At 34.1% G+C, this 19,428-nt stretch overlaps 2 protein-coding genes across 2 annotated transcripts in view; one reads left to right on the top strand and one right to left on the bottom strand.

Moving 5' to 3' along the window:
- Window positions 1-85: 85 nt before the first annotated feature.
- LOC111698073 (complement C3) lies at window positions 86-16,713 on the top strand. Its single transcript, XM_023468309.1, has 10 exons — window positions 86-465; window positions 5,776-5,850; window positions 6,054-6,246; window positions 7,216-7,344; window positions 7,791-7,963; window positions 8,581-8,670; window positions 8,974-9,043; window positions 9,397-13,536; window positions 14,357-14,493; window positions 15,452-16,713. The coding sequence occupies exons 2-10, from the start codon at window positions 5,840-5,842 to the stop codon at window positions 15,714-15,716; spliced, it is 5,208 nt and encodes a 1,735-aa protein (XP_023324077.1). The 5' UTR covers window positions 86-465; window positions 5,776-5,839; the 3' UTR covers window positions 15,717-16,713.
- The window catches only part of LOC111698079 (uncharacterized), a 39,723-nt gene continuing 22,985 nt past the window's right edge, over window positions 2,691-19,428 (bottom strand). Inside the window, exon 5 of the mRNA XM_023468315.1 lies at window positions 2,691-2,894. Within this exon, the coding sequence (XP_023324083.1) occupies window positions 2,891-2,894 (4 nt within the window). The 3' untranslated portion in view covers window positions 2,691-2,890. The remainder of the gene's footprint in view (window positions 2,895-19,428) is intronic.

Genomic DNA, 19,428 nt, shown 5'->3' with positions numbered 1-19,428 from the left:
TGTTTTCTTATATTCATCAACAACTTGATAAAGGAAGTTACATGATAAATTCAGCTCTGAAAAGTGGTTTGGGATAACTCTCCGGTACGTTCTGTATAGTGTGGTTCGATGTAACTTCCATATGATTTCATTTGCATGACACTACTCCATGGTTGGTTCTTCTGGTTCTCCTGGTACGGCGCGGTTCACCTGTGCGCCTTACTACCGGCTATACCCCGATACCGAGGTAAAACCAACCGCACCCAGGTTGTAGATCCAATATCCCGGGGCAGGACGGAGATACCTTTCCTACCTGCCTTGCTGCCTTCATACCTCTATACCTGTTCAAGCAAGTTACACTTTACTAACCGCCCATAATACATACAGGCACTCACAGTATGGTTTAGTGTAAAGTTACTCCGTGAAATGAATTCATAAATACAAATCCTCTAATATTTGTTAACAACACGGAGCCGAGGTTCAGAGGTATTTATTGATTTTAATTCTTGTTTTTATCTCAAGGGTTCTCTAGTATTAAACTATAACAGATAAACATATTAAACACATGAAACAATAAATGCTTTGTAATAATTTAAATGAACGAACGAGTAAGTTCACGAAACATATTTGATCAAATAAAAGCATATTCGTCCTTGTTCATCTCAGACTCGACTGAATATCTTGTGGAAGGTTAAAAAATATGTTTTTAAAATAGGAAATTTTTCGGTGCTGTTTACAATTTGGATTTTTTAACGGTTTTCAAAATCTCCGATACTCTACGAATAATTTGCAGCGTAAAAGGAGAAGTTTCCTTTATTTTTCCATTTCTTTTCAATATTGAAGATAACAAACATCAAAATAGGATGAAAAATGTTAAAAACAATGGAAAAATATTTTTATTTCTGAAATTCAATATTTTTGATAGATTTGTACATAGAGACAAATCTTAAAAACAGTTAAAATGCGTAACCTGAACCTAAACCTTCAACCTGAATCCGAACGTGAACCTAAATCCAAACTTCAACCTGAATCCGAACGTGAACCTGAACCTAAACCTTCAACCTTAATCCGAACGTGAACCTGAACCTAAACCTTAACCTAATCCGAACGTGAACCTGAACCTAAACCTTCAACCTGAATCCGAACGTGAACCTAAACCTAAACCCCAACTTCAACCTGAATCTGAACGTGAACGTGAACTTGAACCTAAATTCTAAATATAAAATAAAATCTGAACTTAAACCAGGCTTTTCCTGAACTTAAATCTAGATCTGAAACTGAAACTTTCCTTGGGCCTCAACATAAACTAAGATTTTAATCTGACTCTGATGTTTTTTCCTTAATAATTTTTTTCTTTTAAAGCTTCAGGTTGGTCTCCATTTCTAACCTTTATACGACCAAACCTATTATTTTTGGTTTTCATAATTGCGGAAAAGTATTTTGTGTAAAGAAGTTTCTTTCTAATTTATGCAAAAATGACCTTAACACAATTCTTGGCAGAAATTTATTTTCTATTGCAAATGATTGTTCTGTAAATCCTTCTGATCTTAGTAAAATGTTAGTTAAGAAACAAATGAAATATTTTGATGTCCCATTGGACCATGCATGGAAAGTTCCGATTTTACAAGAACTTTTAAATAAAAGAACGAATAATTATAACAATAAAAAATATTCTCTTAAAGCATCTAAATAAATCTTTAAAACATATTTTAGTGCAATAACGTGAAACATGCACTATTTTGGTTTCTCATTTTTCATACAGTAGATATTTAGGATCCAATTGGACATAAAACATTAAAACATATTTGCATGCAAATACTAGCTGATCGAATACAGTAGAATGTGTCTGTATTATATTGGAATATATGCCTACAACTGTGACAAGTTAAATGTTTAGCTAATCAGAAGTTAAAAAGAAAGAATGCAAAACACAAGTTCCTTTAATAGTAGGGTAGTCCTAGGGCAGAAGTACGTGGAGTCCCAAAAAAACATTAAGTATGTGTTTCTGAGATATGAGAATGAATCGGTAAAACTTTCCATCCGATGTTTCTGTAAAAAGTGATTGATATAAAACCGTTTCCCGAGGACTTCAAAAACCTGATATCTTCAATATCGAGCCTAAATTAAACTTGTGCTGTGATTATAATTAAGTAAAAACTGAACTGAATTGTTTTTTAAATTAAAAACACTTATTTTTCATTTCGATAAGAGTGTACGGTACCGAATCTAAATACTTATTAATCATTCCAGCATTTTTCGAACAATTGTAACTTGAGCCTTATAAAACAGTGGAATAGAAAGACACCATTGAAAAAAAAGTGTATTTTTACCAGTAGATTAAAAATAAACATATAGAGTGTCCCACGAAACATGACAGTTGGTGAATAGTTTAAAATGTCTTCTTCCATAATTTGTTAAGTTGTTAGATACCAAAGAGACAAATAAAAAATATTTTATGGCAGTCATATTGTGTTAAAATTGATTTCAAAGTAATTTATATTTGATTAATAAAAATGTTAAAAGAAATAAACTGGAAAATGAATGTAATGTCTAATAAAGTATATGGAAGAAGACATTTAAAAACTGTCCAACAACTGTCATGTTTCGTGGTTGTACAAATTGCTATTGCTTGGTTTCATGTTCATTGGACTATTCAAAATCATAACTTGAGTCTAAAAGTCGTCTTCCTATTCCACAGTTTCAGGCTGGATTTAAAAATTTATTTTTTATCAAATTTTCATTGCAGAATCGTCGAATTAAATTAAATTTTTATTAAATGTATAATTATCTTAACGAATGAATGCCTCGTAGATGAATGACGAATTTTCAGTACTCACTTAATTCATATGTGTTTGGGGATTTTCCGTCCCGGCAATCTGCATATCTCTTTATAGCGGAGGTTCTATCTGACTTACCTAGAAAATATCAGAAACTATAATAAATGTCGTATTCAATTCTCCATTTTTTGGTTTTGATGAAAAATCCAAGTTCCGACCTGTTTAAAAATGTCTAGTTTGATGTTAATTCATGTAAATCTAAACATATCTGACAACCCTCCTAAAAAACAGTCAACCTGACACAAAGTCTTGAATATACCAGTTCAAGCTACATTTTCTTATCACAGACCATAGATTAATTCTTTGTCACAGTCAAATTTTATTTAGTTTTGAAACTAAACCACAACATAATATTTTTTGACCAATAAGAGACATTGGGATTCCAACAATAGATTTGTTTTCGAACGGGGAATTCCCCTTTCTGGAATTCAGACAGCTGCAGGTTCCTCATGATCCTTAATATACAGGGTGTTCCAATAAACATGAATAGCGTCTTTGATCCGATAATTGATAAATGACATAAAGTGCATCAAAAAAAAGATGGAACGTTTAATACGTTCGCTTTCCAAAACGTGTTCTACCTTCTTTGTATCTTAAAATTGAACATTTGAACATTGGAATCTGAACAAAGGAATTGAGTCTTTCCCACAAACTCAAATTTTCTAATCCTTATATCTTTGCCATCTGATAGTGTAAACCTTTGATATTTCAAACTTTCCATTGTCAATTTTGAAGGTGAAAAAATGGTAGACCACATGTTGGAAATCCAGAAGACTACTAGTTTTAACGGTGTTAAATGTTTCAACTGTGATACTACAAAATTATATTTACGAAATAATCCCTCTTCGAACAAAGATGATATAGAAGTCGTCATTTAGTTCCCATGTTTATAGGGACACCGTTTAGCGGATATATGGTTCTTTTAGCATACTCTTGGATATTCTCAAACCACTCCTTTTTACATTCTTCAAGCCAGAGCTTGGAACTTTTGAACTGACGGAGTTGGCAAAACTCACTCTGTTCTCGTCGGGCACCCCACTCTAAAAGTTGCATGATTCTAGCCGGTACAACATGAACTGTATTGCATTTAGTCGTACTGTCCAGTCAGACTACCCACTGAGGAGTCGGACAAGCACGTGTTCTGCAAGAAATGTAGCCTGGCAAGTGCGGGATAATTGTTTAAATCCACGAAGTTTGAACTAAACTAGCTGAACCCTCCTCTGATTGGTTGAACTAAACTAGCTGAACCCTCCTCTGATTGGTTGGACTAAACTAGCTGAACCCTCCTCTGATTGGTTGAACTATAAACTAGCTGAACCCTCCTCTGATTGGTTGGACTAAACTAGCTGAACCCTCCTCTGATTAGTTGAACTAAACTAGCTGAACCCTCCTCTGATTGGTTGAACTAAACTAGCTGAACCCTCCTCTGATTGGTTGAACTATAAACTAGCTGAACCCTCCTCTGATTGGTTGGACTAAACTAGCTGAACCCTCCTCTGATTAGTTGAACTAAACTAGCTGAACCCTCCTCTGATTGGTTGAACTAAACTAGCTGAACCCTTCTCTGAATGGTTGAACTAAACTAGCTGAACCCTCCTCTGATTGGTTGAATCTCTGTTGGTTGAATCTCTGTTGGTTAGACCCATGAGTAAATCTCTTCTTGAGAAATAATGAAGAGTTTCACCAAATTTGTTCCATTTTTAAGTTTCCAGCTCCGGCCAATTAATGTGATGATAAATTGTGTGTTTTATATCATGATTTTAAGATTTTTATATCCGGTCGGATAAACTTTTGAAAAATGCACAATTAAACATTCCGAAATTAGATATAAAGTATAGATATAGGGTTATGTTTAAAGGAAAATACTTCAAAGACGACTGTACGCAATTTATTCAATATTTTCTCTTACATTCAAGGTTCTCTGCATCTGAAACCTTGTTCCGTGTTAGAATGAATCAGTTTGTTAAGCCTTAAAAGGCTAGTTAACAAAATGGGACCAATTATCAAATTCAAACTTTTGGCATTTTCAAAAAGTTTTTTGAAGTCCTTATAATCTTATCCTTAGAGGATCATATTGTCACAAGTTAAGAAATAAAAACTAAAAATCCTCTGAATATGAAGCAAATATTTATCTTTTGACGCCTAGAAAAATAAAAATGTTTTTTTTTTAAAATACATATTAGATTGAAGAGTTGAATCCTCAATGTCAAACAAGTCTCATTTATTTTATATTATTCCCAATTCCTTTAGTGTCTTTAATAAGTTTCTTTATTCAAGCTTCTTTGTATGCTATGTTTAGTTTTTGTTTGTGATTGCATTTAAATTAATATTTATAGACGCGTGCTTTTAAATATTCATTACATTTAAATACATTTCTCCCAACCCCCTGGAAACCTTAAGATGAATTTTATGCATTCTTTGATTAGATAAAGTATTCTTTTGATGCATTTACTAAACTCAACTCAAATTATGTAAATTTCTTTGGCCGGATACTCGAATATAAACAAACAACTACAACTAAAAAAATCATCTCGATTCGGGATATTTAAAAAAAAAATCCCCTTTAATTTATTTTATAAAAAGATAATTAAAAAGACAGATGAATTAAATATAGATGTCTGTTAACGTTACATCCTTCAATAAAAAAATATTCATTCTAAAATTGAAAATCATTTCAGTTTTAATATTTAATCTTTGAAAGGAAAAATAAAAGATAAAAATCATATTTTATATTAAAGCTAGGTAGATTAAATTTTGCAAATTTGCAAATTTATTTTCAGATTATTAAAGCAAAGCCCAAGGGCTTTCCGAAAATGTATCAAATATTATAGATTTGTATCACATTAGGGAAATAGAGGGGGGTCCCTGGGATCCCCCCCCCCCTAGACTATTTTGGGTAAACCAGACGTCAGCCTTAATAGGGTTAACAATTATTTCTAAATATTCTGATATATTTTAGGATTGAAAGGTTTGACTGAGTAGGAGATGAACTGGTTTATCTTCTAACCTCAAAACTGTAAAATATGGGGAAAAGGTGAATATTTCATAATTCTCAAAGTTTTCCATTATTTTTAAATTTTCTATCTCATGAAAATTTGAAAAAGAAAAATAAGTTACTCTGAAAAGAAGTTGAATAATGTCCAAACATTATAAATAATGAATGAACTAAAAATAAAAAATAAAAACTTCTTACTTTTGCTTGAGTACAATTTTGTAATAAGGGTTTTATGAATTCAGGGAGCTGCTGGTCCTGATACTGGTCTGTATCCTGGACTTTGTTATACCACAGAGACGGGTTATAGGAGATATCAGGGAGCAGAAGATCAGTCAGGTTGCAGGGATAGATGAGAGAGAAGAGAGGGTTTACAGACGACCTCCAACCTATCTAATCCTAGCTAGTAAAATCGTTCGACCGAGTACTATTTATCAGGTAAAGAGCAGGTGTACTNAGAGTGCTATATATTAGGTATATAACAAGAGTGCTATATATCAAGTATATAACATTAGTGCTATATATCAGGTATATAACAATATTACTATATATCAGGTGTATAACGAGAGTATTGAAGGAGTATAAAATTGAACACTATTCAACAAAAAATCACGAAACCTCTAAAACGTAAAAAATAGCATTAAATATAAATTTTTTTATTTGGCTTGGTTAAAACAATTTCAAGGCAATTGATTAAACCTATTGTAAATTGTAGGCCGATAAGGTTTTGTGATGTATTTTGTTAAGGTTTTCAAAAATTTAATTGGCCACGTGGGTACATTTTAGAAAATTACCAGAATAGATTGCATTGATAGTTTTATCGAATTCCTTTTGATATTTTGACTATATGTTTTTTGAATTAGTTGTAAATTTTCTCAGTTATATGATTTTTGACGTTTACAAATATTTTTCCTAGGATCAGATTTATTTTTTTTTTTTTATTCATTTAAAATTTACGATTCAGAAATAGCAGGGATCATTTCCATTAAAGTTGAAAATTCAATGTTTTAAAAAAGGGCATATCATCATTTAAAGTACAAAATATAATATTTGCAAAATCATCATTTCTTTAGAGTTTTAAAAACTTGTAACCCCACCGAGAGTAAGAATCAGTTTTCAATATCGAAATTGCAAACTTTCAAAGATTAAATGAACTTTTGTTTTGTTTATAAACTATTTATAGCAATGGGATACAGGTATGGTTGATGCTACCTAAATACATGGGATACAGGTATGGTTGATGCTACCTAAATACATGGGATACAGGTATGGTTGATGGAATCCCCGATAAAAATGGGAATTAAGGAACTTTTAGATCGTCTTTTATAATTTCCCAGGTTCCACAATCCTATTTTATCTAGAATTTAGAATTTTCTAATCTGAAAAACAATTAAACTGTCTGTTCAGGTTATCGTAAGTCTTCTAGAGGAATCCCCTCCATCAAGAGTTCGAGCTGCGCTATCCAGGGACGGAGTAGAGGTTTACGGAGACTATGTTAACATGCAACCTTTAGAGACAAGATCTATTTTACTCCAGGTAGGATGTTATATTGGGTTCTCTAGAGACAAGATCTATTTTACTCCAGGTAGGATGTTATATTGGGTTCTCTAGAGACAAGATCTATTTTACTACAGGTAGGATGTTATATTGGGTTCTCTAGAGACAAGGTCTATTCTACTCCAGGTAGGATGTTATATAGGGTTCTCTAGAGACAAGATCTATTCAACTCCAGGCAGTATATTATGTAGGGCTCTCTAGAGATAATATCTATTCTGCTCCATGTAGGCTGTTATATAGGGTACTCTATAAATATGGTCTATTCTATTCTAGAAACAGTATAATACTCCAGTTTATAATTTGTATCTTTTTTTTATGAATTTGAGACAAATTTTTTTCATCGAACGTTAAGTTATTAATTAGGTTACATGTAAGTTGAAAACCTTGATTTTGAACCAAGATTAATAACTTGTGTTTATTTTCAGGTTCCTCCTGGTAACAATGTTGACAGTGAGTACAGGCTCCGACTAGAGGGATCAGGTATCGGGGGAGGAGCAATTATATTTGAAAACGAGACTAAACTGGAGTTCTCCAGACAATTCCTCTCCATATCTATCTCCACTAACAAGGCTGTTTATGACGGGTTCCAAGATATCAGGTTAGTTGGAGAATGATGAAAATTTTACTTTTTGTCGCTTAATAGACGTATCAACATTTTCATGCTAAAATTCTCAAAGATTATTTCTCGCTTGACAATCAAAAATCATAATTTTAAATATAAAGAAAATCCTCTCCTAAAGTTCTTTTATTTTTACTCATCCCCCCCCCCCCACGTAGGTCGGGTAAGATTAAGATAGATACTAGCGAGAGGTTACTCTTTTTATCAAAATTGTCATGTTTTAACCAGCTCATATTGCAATTCTTACATGTGCAATTAACAAGTATCATGCAGTTTTCTTTGGTTTCAAAAAGCTATTTGATTTTAATAGTTTTTATATTTTGATTAATTTAACAAAAAAGAAAATATTCCAGGAATCTTGAAAATAGAAGGAGAATCTAATAATAATTTTTTAACTAGACTTTTGTTTGATAAGAAAGAAAAATTTACAAAATATTGAAAAATTTTAACATTTTAAAGAAACAAATTGTAGTTTTTTGTCTTTTTCATTGTTCGTGCCGTTTTACATTACAAGATATTTTTTCTCATCTAAGCACATTATTTTCTCATCGAAGAACATTATTTTTAAACTATTTTAATTTTTGATTTTTGTTTAGAGTTCGCGCAGTAATGTTGGACACCTCTTTGCAGCCCTATACTGAGATTGCAGATTTATTCATCATAGATCCGGATGGATTTGTAATCAGGTAATATCTTCTGTCTCTTTAAAATCTGGTTTTTTTAAACTCTGCTGTCTGCTAAAATTCTGCAGTTTCTTTAAACTCTGCTGTTTCTTTAAACTCTGCGGTATCCTTAAACTTTGCTGTTTTTTAACTTTGCTGTTTCTTTAAACTCTGTTGTCTCTTTAACTCTTCCTTCTCTTTGAACTCTGCTGTTTCTTTAAACTCTGTTGTCTCTTTAACTTTACCTTCTCTTTAAACTCTGCTGTTTCTCTATCTCTGTCTCCTATAACTCCGCTGTCTCTTAAGTTAAAATAAATTTAAATCTAGGAAATGGAATTCTAAACAAATCAATAATGGAGTTTTAACAGGAGTATTCTATTTACCAGAGTTTCCTAAGGTACTAACTATTTTTTACTATTAGTCATTATCTATTTTTATTTTTGGCAATTTTCATTCAATTTATTATATTTTCATTCAATTTACTATATTTTCATTCAATTTACTATATTTTCATTCAGCTAATCTGTTTTTATCCCGTTTTTAATTTCATTCATATTTGTTTTTATAATTAATTTCCTACTTTTAATTTCTATCAATCTATTTTGTATCAAAGTATTTGCATTTATTCATTATTGGTATCATATCCTTTATTGTGTTTTTGAAAATAAGTAAACTCAATCTTTTGTTTTCTTCTCAAATCCCTTCCTAACATGTTTTCAAGCTTAAACAAACAGATTTGTTTTTCTCCAGGTTGGGTTCTGGACTATACGTGTTGCAACTCAAGGACAAATTGAGGAGAAGAAGATCAAGGTTGAGAAGTACTATATGCCGATGTTTGAGGTGTTTGTCCGTATGCCAACCTTTGTGTTTGATACTGAGAATGTGATATCAGCTCAAGTATCGGCAGCGTACCTTTTCGAGAAAACTGCCAAGGGAACTGTTCATCTTCGATGGTACGCGAAGAAAATAGACGGTACAACACCGTTGTACAATGATACAGTACTGTACAGGAAAGAGTACACATACTACCATAACATTTCAAATACCTATAGGAATCAGTTGTTTAACAACCAGGACGGAATCCCAATAAAAAATTTGTCATTATTATCCAACCCTGAGAGATACGGATACCTGGACCCTTATGTTAACACAACTACTCAACCCATCCGTCCTCTCTTCCAGAACTGGACGTATATCTCCTCGGAGAGAAGGTCTTTCCATCAAAATTATGATTTGACAAGTGATCCCTTCTACCTACAGATGGCAGACATTGAACGGTTTATGGGAACCGTTCAGGGGATACAGATCCGGGCAGAAGCTTTTGTAACAGAATACTTTTATAATAATACTCAACGTGGGTTCTGTGAGAGCCGGATAATCAATCAGACCTTGAGCCTGCGGTTTGTTGGAAGCAGTCCTATGGTGTTTAAACCTGGAATGATGTTTCAAGGAACTGTTGCAGTGAGATATCACGACCAAGTTGCGCTCCCAGAGGAGGTTCTCAAGGATTCCGAGCTGGAGATCAGAATCCGAGCAAAGAAGAAGGATGGAAGTGTAGAGAATCTACCTGCTATCAAGGTACCGAGACAACTGACGGACGAATTCAATTCATTTGCTGATATTGATCGTCTCCAGCATTATGGACAGCTCTTTGGTTCCAGAGCTGCTCAAGACGTTGGTTCCAGCAATGGTATCAACCCAGCAGCATTTTTTACAGATGATGCTGAGAAAAATACAGAATTTCTCTTCCATGAACTCTATGCGAAGGAGAAGACCTATGAAGAATACCGAAAAACCGGAGTTCATAGATTCCATTTTGATGTTCCAGAACTGACTGAAGAATTGTACCTGAGTGCATATTACAGTGATTCCAAGAACTCTCGAGATACTTACACGGAGACTACAGCATACGGAGCATATGGTCCTAAGGACCGCCATATCCATGTCCGATCAAGCACCAGGAACATTGGCGTCGGACAATATATTGTCTTCCACGTAAAAAGTAACTTTCCTCTTCCATATTTTGACTGGATAATTGTGTCAAAGAACCTGATTATAAACTCTGGCCGAGAGTATGGTTCAGATATTCATCCAATAGTGAACACATTCAGCATTGTTGTTTCCTCGGAGATGGCTCCAGGTTTCCATATCATGGTCTACACTGTCACTAAACCGGACGATTATCTTCTCTCTGACTCCGCATACTTCCCAGTTCAGGCAATAAACCGTCACAAGATAGAGTTTAAGCTTACTCAGATAAAGGACCACTTGAAGGATACTGTAGAAGCAACCTGCAGGGGAGATCCTGGAGCAGTTTTTCTATCCTCCACGGTTCGATCAGCTGTATTTGCTACCCAGGGTATAAATACGATCACTAAAGCCTCTATTCTGGAGAGCTTACACTCCTTTGAGAATGTAAAGAAACATATTCATCGTGTTTTCTTCACAGACCGAGAAGGAAGCAACCCTGATCAAGTAACCTACTATCCTGCCATGGACTACGGAGTCGATACAAACAGAACTTTTGAACTCAATGAGATTTTGATTTTCACAGATTTTGTTTTCATTCCACAGCAACCTCTGACCAGACAGTGTAATAAAACCGCAGGATTTTTTCCCTGTCTCCATAAGGGTTGCTATACTGCGGATCAGATCTGTAATGGACAGAAAGATTGTGAGGACGGTTTGGACGAGAGTGACTGCGGAGATGCGTTTGAAGAGCAGAAGGAAGCAACATTAAGGTTCCGACTCTCCAGGGTTAATAGATACACTGACTTCTATGATGTTGGCACCGGAGAATGGGGTTGGTTTGATGTTAATATTGATGAGGATAGAGAACAGTTCTATACTCTAAATGTACCTCTAACAACAGACAGTTGGTACTTTAATGCGGTTAGTATCAGCAAACAGCACGGTATAGGTATCCTGGATGAGCCGATAGCATATGATTCCATCCGTCCAATTCATTTCTACTGTGAAGGTCCAAAAGAGGTACACAGAGGAGAATCTGTAGGACTTAGATGTATGATCATGAATAGATCTCCGTATGATCTGGAGTGTATTATTACCCTATTGGGTTCGGATGAATACGAGTTTATCCATGTTGAAAACTATGGTTACGTTGTGAGTTTTAACCCTCGGACAAGTAGAGGAGATCACCAGCATCTTGTGTTTGTGCGAGGACAGGATGAATTGGAAGTCCATCTCCCGATCAAACCTACTCCTGCGGGTGAACAAGGAGCTATCACTGCAAATATAAACCTTTCAACTCAGATCATGTCAAACACACAGAGTGTAACTATTGAGATTCTACCGGAGGGAAGTATAGTTCACAGGCATACATCTGTCCTGCTTGATCTCAAGAGCAGAGCTTTTGAACTTGAATACATGGATATTGTTGTTGACGAAACCCCGATTATTCCGTACGAGGTTTACCGAAGATATATTTTCGGAAGCGCTTTTGGAAAGATCTCTGTGAGTGGAGATGTTATCGGTCCAACCTTCATGAATGGAGAACCAGTTCACCTTGGAGTGATTTTCCCAGACGGGAACGGTAGACATGGAAAAGGAACTGAATATCATGCTTTCAATCTTGCCGCCAACACCTGGCAGCTTCACTACTATAGATTAACTAATCAGCTCCAACCAAACTGGGAGCTGGCCAAGAAGGTGTTTGAGCAGATGAATGTTGAGTACACAGCAGTAATGAGAAGATTCAGTTCCCAGGGTTGGGTCTCCATCTGGGATACATCCAAACCTTCAGTTTGGTTGACAGCCTGGTGTATCAGGATATTTCAAGCAGTTTCATTCCAAGATTGGGAGGATTATATTTACATTGATCCGGAAATATTTGGTTCCTCCGTCATGTGGCTGATCAACTATCAAAACATTGAAGGAGCGTTCTCTGAGACTGAATTCTATCCGAACCCTCTGCATAGAGCTATGGATGGGGAAAGTGAAGAAGGAAACCGAAATATCTCTCTCACGGCTCATGTTCTAATTGCTCTGCAAGAGACAGCAGGAAAACTTCAAGGGGAAACTAAAAAATACTCTGCAACCTCAAGACAGAGAGCAGTAAAGTACCTGGAGAGAAATCTACCCAAGATCACGGATCCGTATGATATGGCGATTACAGCTTACGCTCTAGCACTCTCCCGCAGTGCAGAAGCCGATGCTGCCTACGGTAAACTACTTCAAATGAAGAGGGAGGAAGGTGGGATGGTTTACTGGAGCCCATCAAGGATTGTTACAAACACAGTGAGATATCAGTTCAACAGACCTTTCCTAGAGCCTAAAGAGAAACAAACTAATGATGCCCTGGCTGTTGAAGCTACTGGATATGCTCTTCTTACTCTCTTCTTGGTACAAGGTGGAGGAGTAACAATTCTCCAGGATCAGATAGTAGAGTGGTTAAACACGATGAGGTTGGGTAACGGAGGATTTATTGCAACTGTTGATACTATCATAACCCTGGAGGCATTGGTAATCTACAGTTACAACTCAAGGATCAAAGATTTAACAAACTTAAACATTGAAATCGATATTCCAGATTCAAATATAACCAAACATCTCAAGATTAACGGAAATACTGTATCCAACCTTCAGAAAATAGATATTCCTAATGTATGGGGACACATCAATTTCCACGCAACAGGAGCGGGTCAGGCAGTCGCTCAGATGGACATAAACTGGGGAATAGACTACGAACCCTTCAAGGACAATCCTCCGGTTAAATGCTTTAATCTCACAATCTACGAGTCCTTCAGAGGAAGAAACAAGTCCGAGATTGATGTTAGGAGTTGCTTTAGCTGGACTTGTACAGATGAGAGTTCAACCTCGGGGATGACGATGTTAGTCTTGGATATTCCATCCGGTTATATCATGCTACAGGTAATAAATATCCGGGTATATTTTGATACAGATAATGAACATCCGGTATATTACGCTACAGGTAATAAATATCCGGGTATATTTTGATACAGATGAATATCCGGTGTAAGTTTATCATAATAAAAATATAATAAAATATAATACAAGCTTAACTTTTTTAAAATATTTTTTTTTACAACAAAAAATCTCTTCTCTCTAAATATTTATATTTTGTTGATCAAAATCAAAAAATATTTTTTGTACTTGTACGCATGAAATAATATATTTGATGGACAAATTTCAGCACTATTAAGTTTAACTTTTTTTAAAAAATTTTCATAAATATGTACAAAAATCCCCAGAATTATACATACAGGGTTAATCACAAAAGAGGAGACTTCAGAGACGACTTAACAAATTGTATTCCATCGTTTTTTGTTTTGGTTTTTTGTAACATTATACTTTATACATTCTTTGCAAAATCATTTAGTTCACCTATAAAAGTATAGAAAAAAAAAATAAAGCTTCAGTACGACAGAATTAAGAACCATTAGTTCGTCTTTATAGTCTTATCTTTTGTTGGTAACTCTGTAGTATAACTCTAACTTAGATTAAATATTTTTTTATTTTACTTTACAAAAAAAACTGTGAAGAAGACGAATATGGCTTTAAATAGTTCAATTGACAAGTGATTCACTTACGAAAAAATTTTAAAAGTCACAAGTAAAACTATTTGCTTTGTAACAACATCAAATACGATTAATTGTTACTTTAATGTCGTCTTCCTATTCCACAGTTTTCTGGTTCTTACTGTAAAAAAGTATATGAATGATATTTCTAGCCTGATGCGAACAAGATTGTAAGATCAGGAGTAGTTCCAACTCTGAAGGATGCGGATGTAAATAAACCTGGGAAAACTATCTGGTATTTCGAGCACATCATTGCACAAATGCAATGCTTTACTCATACTGTTAGAAGGTAGGTTTATTTTTTTACTCTTAGAGGGACTTTATCCGTAATTTCAAGTTGATAGAGGGGAATGTACGATTAACAACAGTACACTTCTAGATATTTTACAATTCTTACCTCAAAAACAATGGAGAAATCGTAAGAATTAAACACTTTTCAAAACGACCAAAAACGACGTTATCTTCCACAGTATTGATCAGATTAAGGTTTCTAGGGTACCTTCGTGAACATTGTCACTTCAGATCACAACAACAGTCCCTTTATAAACCTTGAAAACCTCGTTGATCTACTTTAAATCGTTAAAATACAAACTACTTTAACTTTTACCTACTCATTGAACTCCTGAAAATCCTCAAAAACTCCTTGAAATTAGTCATAACTTTGAACTAATTAAACTCATTGAACTACTTGAACTAAACGTCCGGGAACTTTATGAACTCCATGAACTACTTGAAAATACTTGAAATGAACTCCATGAACTTCTTAAAATTCTTTAACTGAACTGCATCAACTACTTAAACCAAACTCCTTGAACTACTCTTAAACTGAACTCCTTGAACTCCTTAAACTGAACTCATTGAAATGAACTGCTTCAACTGCTTGAACTCCTTGAATTGAACTCCATGATCTACTTGAACTGAACTCCTTGAACTCCGGGAAATACTTAAACTCCTTGAACTACTTAAACCGAACTACTTGAACTCCTTGAACTGAACTCCATGAACTCCTGAACCCTTGAGCTGAACTGCATGAACTCCTTAAACTCCTTAAACTACTTGAATTTCTGTGTTTTCTAGTTTAAACACTGAACTCATAAAATTCTGAATTACACCAGTGTTTGATCCTCTTCTAATTAATCTCAATTCTATAAACCCACTTAACTTCTTTAATTCACTTTGCACAAAATTACTCAGACTAGTTAATCTTTCAGATATTTGATATAATTAACCGAACACAATTTCTTTAGATACTTTCCTGTTGCAAACCTGACAAGGACGAGACAAGCTGTAATCATAGAACCCTTGAGACCTGAGAAATTCTTCGTTAGAACCTTCAATGCTACTTCATTATATATATTGAGTATCTGTGAAGTTTGTGGTTCCTATCAGTGTCCATACTGTCCGTTCTACTCTTCAGCTCCATCCCTCATCTCTCCCTCATTCATGTTTCTACTCATCATATCCTTGTACCTGACTCTTTCCAACAGAAATAATCTTAGATATTCAAACTAGTTCTTGATCTCCTATTCCTACTCAGCTCAGGAGATGTGAGGATATATTCAAACCAGTTATAGATCTCCTTATTCCACTTAGCTCAGAGGATATAAGGAGATTTCCGCCCAGTTCTAGATCTCCAAGTCCTACTCAAGCTCAGGAGATGTGAGGAGATATTCAAACCAGTTATAGATCTCCTTATTACACTTAGCTCAGAGGATATAAGGAGATATTCCGTCCAGTTCTAGATCTCCAAGTCCCACTAAGATCAGAGGATAAAAGGTAATATTCCATCCAGTTCTAGATCTCCTAATCCTACTCAGCTCAGGAGATATGAGGATATATTCAACCCAGCTATAGATCTCCTTATTCCACTTAGCTCAGAGGATATAAGGAGATATTCCGTCCAGTTCTATATCTCCAAGTCCCACAAAGCTCAGGGGACACCAGGAGACTCTTATCCAGTGATAATTCTTGGCATTTGGTTCGAACCAATTCAATAATTAAAAACAATAAAGATTGACTGAAGTCCAAAGTGTCTGTCTGCCAAATCTAAATGAAAGCTGATTTAAATAATGATGTTGAGAATCAGATTTCAGAAAAATATTTTCAAGAATCTGTTCAAAATTCAAAATATATATTAAAAATTTGGGTTTTCTCTTTCCCTCTTAACTTTGCAACTGTAGACTATAGATCTCAAGCCTGCTTTCTTGTCTCACTCTGGACTTTGGTCACAATCTTTACATTCGTGAAATCCTTCCCTTAAAAACCAAATTATTCGACACTGTAAAATATGATTATGTACTGCACTATGTACGCTAAAGTATTTAAAAGTGTACATAGTAAAATGAAACTGTACCATTGAATGATATGTACAATTATGTAAGTAATGTAAAGAATATTGTATTTGTTGAAATCAACATCAAAGAAATTGATGAGTTTGGAAGAAAAAACTCCACTTTTTTATATTTGTTAAAATTATCTTAACCTAAATATATTTTTGTATTCTCGTAAACGATAGTTTAGAAGATATGGGAGGTTCTTAAAGAGACTCCAGAACATCATTCAACTCTGAGATATCCTTCTTTTTTCATGGAGCAAGGAAATTTAATGAGATATCCTTCTTTTCATGGAGCAAGGAACTTTAAAATGAAATAAGTTTAACTCATTTTCTCCAATATGAGAGATTATTCAAGCTCTTTCAGGGCAAAGGAATTTAGTCTTTTTCTCAAACTGTGATTTCAGAAGAAGACTCAAGACTCTATATCTTTGCAACCCAATACCGTAGACCTTAGATCTTACAAACTATGAATTTTGTTAGATAAAAGAATCTAAGTTTGTAATATCAAAGGTTTACACCAGCAGGTGGAAAAATATAGGGATTAAAAGAAATTACATCATATCTTTGCAACACGATGTCGGAGACCTTTGAGATTTCAAACTATGAATTCTCTCAGATCAAGTATTCGTAGTTTTAAATATCATAGGCTTGCACCACCAAGTTGCAGAGATCTAGGGACTAGAAACTTTTGAATTTGTGGCAAAAACTCTTTTCCTTTTTAAATAAACATTTCCCAATTGTCCTTACCGTAGCAAACCTAACTGTCTTTTTAGGAATATGGTCTTTTGGAATAAGAATTGTTTGTTTAAATATTAATGGGAAAGTTTCATATTATCAGAACATCTCATGAAATCCTGTCACAAGAAAATTGAGAGAAAAACTCAAACTGCGACATTTTTTTCTCGGTAAATTAATATATATTTTTATTGACTAAATACCGCAACTCGGATTCGATTTAATGATCTTGGATAACGTTACAATGAGCTGTATGTAATCGTTCATGGCATTCTTTAATTGGGCAATCTTTAAAAAGTTTTCTTCACTCAATTAATTAATTCTTGATAAAACAAAAAGCTTGAAACTGCAATTTTTACTGGGCTCTTCGCGCTCATCTTCTATTTCAATGGAAAATGTTCTCTTTGTATACATTGTAAAACAAAAACAAACTAAAAAGTTTGCGGATTTAAAAAAAATACGTTGATTTTCAAAATTTAATGAAAATCGAATTTTGTTGGAAGCCAATTTTAAAATTTTTTATCATTCATATTCCTGAAAATTTGGGCCCGATCATTCAGTTGACGTTTATTGGATTGAAACAAACAGACAAACAACAGACAAGCAAAGTAAATGTATAGAAAATTGTGAATCTATTTTTACTAAAAGAATGTTCACTAAGAATTAATACTGTTCCCTTCCCTTTTACTAAGAATTATAATTAATGATAAATAATGATTTTCATAATTATCTTTTTTATTCTATAATTAAACTTTCTTGTATGTTTGAAAGGGACTGTAAACGTAATTTCAAGCAAACCTCCATGTGCAAAGATGACAATGTCCGATTTACAACGGTACCCGGTAGCCCTTGACTTTTTATCGAGGCCAGACAACTCAGTGTGTTTATCTCTCAAATAGTGTTTGAATTGTCGGTAAACGAATATGTGTACTACGCTCGAGCACAATTAGAAACTCAACTCAGCTCACGTTACGTGTACACCTAGAAAATCCAGAATATTTGTTTAAACCGGGGTTTAAAAGTTCAAATGTAAATATTCGAATGTAAATATTCATTTTCTTCGACTTCTGTAAATTGTAAATATTAATATTTAATTAGCATAAAACAGCTTGGAAATCAAGTGTTTAAGATTAAGAATGATAAGTCCGACATCCTTGATCAGGGTTAAAGGGTACTGGTGTGAATCTAACACACCACTCTACAAATGAAAGATTACTTAAAATCACGCCTACTGTCCCTTTAACTTAAAGCAATTGGTGTAACGTAAATAAGGAAAACAGTTGAAAGCCATTAAGCGGGCTGAGTTTTGCTGACTTATCCCTGATATTGTGAAATTCTATTTGAATATTTTAAATCATAAAAGGTTTTAAATTTCTCTAGAAATGAACATTTTTAATTATTTTTCTTACTAAGGAAAGGAATCCAGATAACCTACAATAGTTAAATTAGTTGTCGGAGAGAAAATAACAATTAACTGTTTTCCCAAAGTTTAGGCAATGACTATAAATAAATATTTAACATTAAAGAAAGAAGGGGGGGGGATCCTAGATTTAGTAACATTCTTCCTCAATCAGTACTTTTTTCATGTCTGTTTTGAAATGAAAGCATTATATTTTTTCCTATCTTATACTTTACTAGCTGATGGTCTTAATGAATACAAATTGTGCGTGTAATGAATACAAACTGTGCGTGTAATGAATACAAATTGTGCGTGTAATGAATACAAATAGGGAGTGTAATGAATACGAGTTGTGCTTGTAATGAATACTAATTGTGCGTGTAATGAATACAAGTTAAGAGAGTAATGAATGCAAATTGTGTGCGTACTGAATGCAAATTGGGCCTGTATGTGGTTTGTTTTAGAGAGAAAACCCTAAGCAGTATATAGGAATAAACGAGATCTACTGTTTTTTAAATTATTTTAACGGTTTGTGCTTGGTCATGTTTTAAAATGTATCTCATAATTTCCACATGGTTTTTTTATATTTATAATTCAATAATTATAATTTTTTGGCGTTATAATGGAGTTTTATATTCTTTTATAAGAAAGCTGAGCAAATGATTTTTTTGCGCCATATTCGTTATACATTCGTCTGGTGAATATTTGGTAGATATTTGGTATAGGTGCATTCTGTGAATATTTGGTAAACATTC

The sequence above is a fragment of the Eurytemora carolleeae genome, unplaced genomic scaffold, assembly GCF_000591075.1.
Source record: "Eurytemora carolleeae unplaced genomic scaffold, Eaff_2.0 scaffold64, whole genome shotgun sequence".
NCBI classification, from domain to species: Eukaryota; Metazoa; Arthropoda; class Copepoda; order Calanoida; family Temoridae; genus Eurytemora; species Eurytemora carolleeae.
Note: the sequence above shows the minus strand (reverse complement) of the source record. Positions and strands in the feature narration are given on the sequence as shown.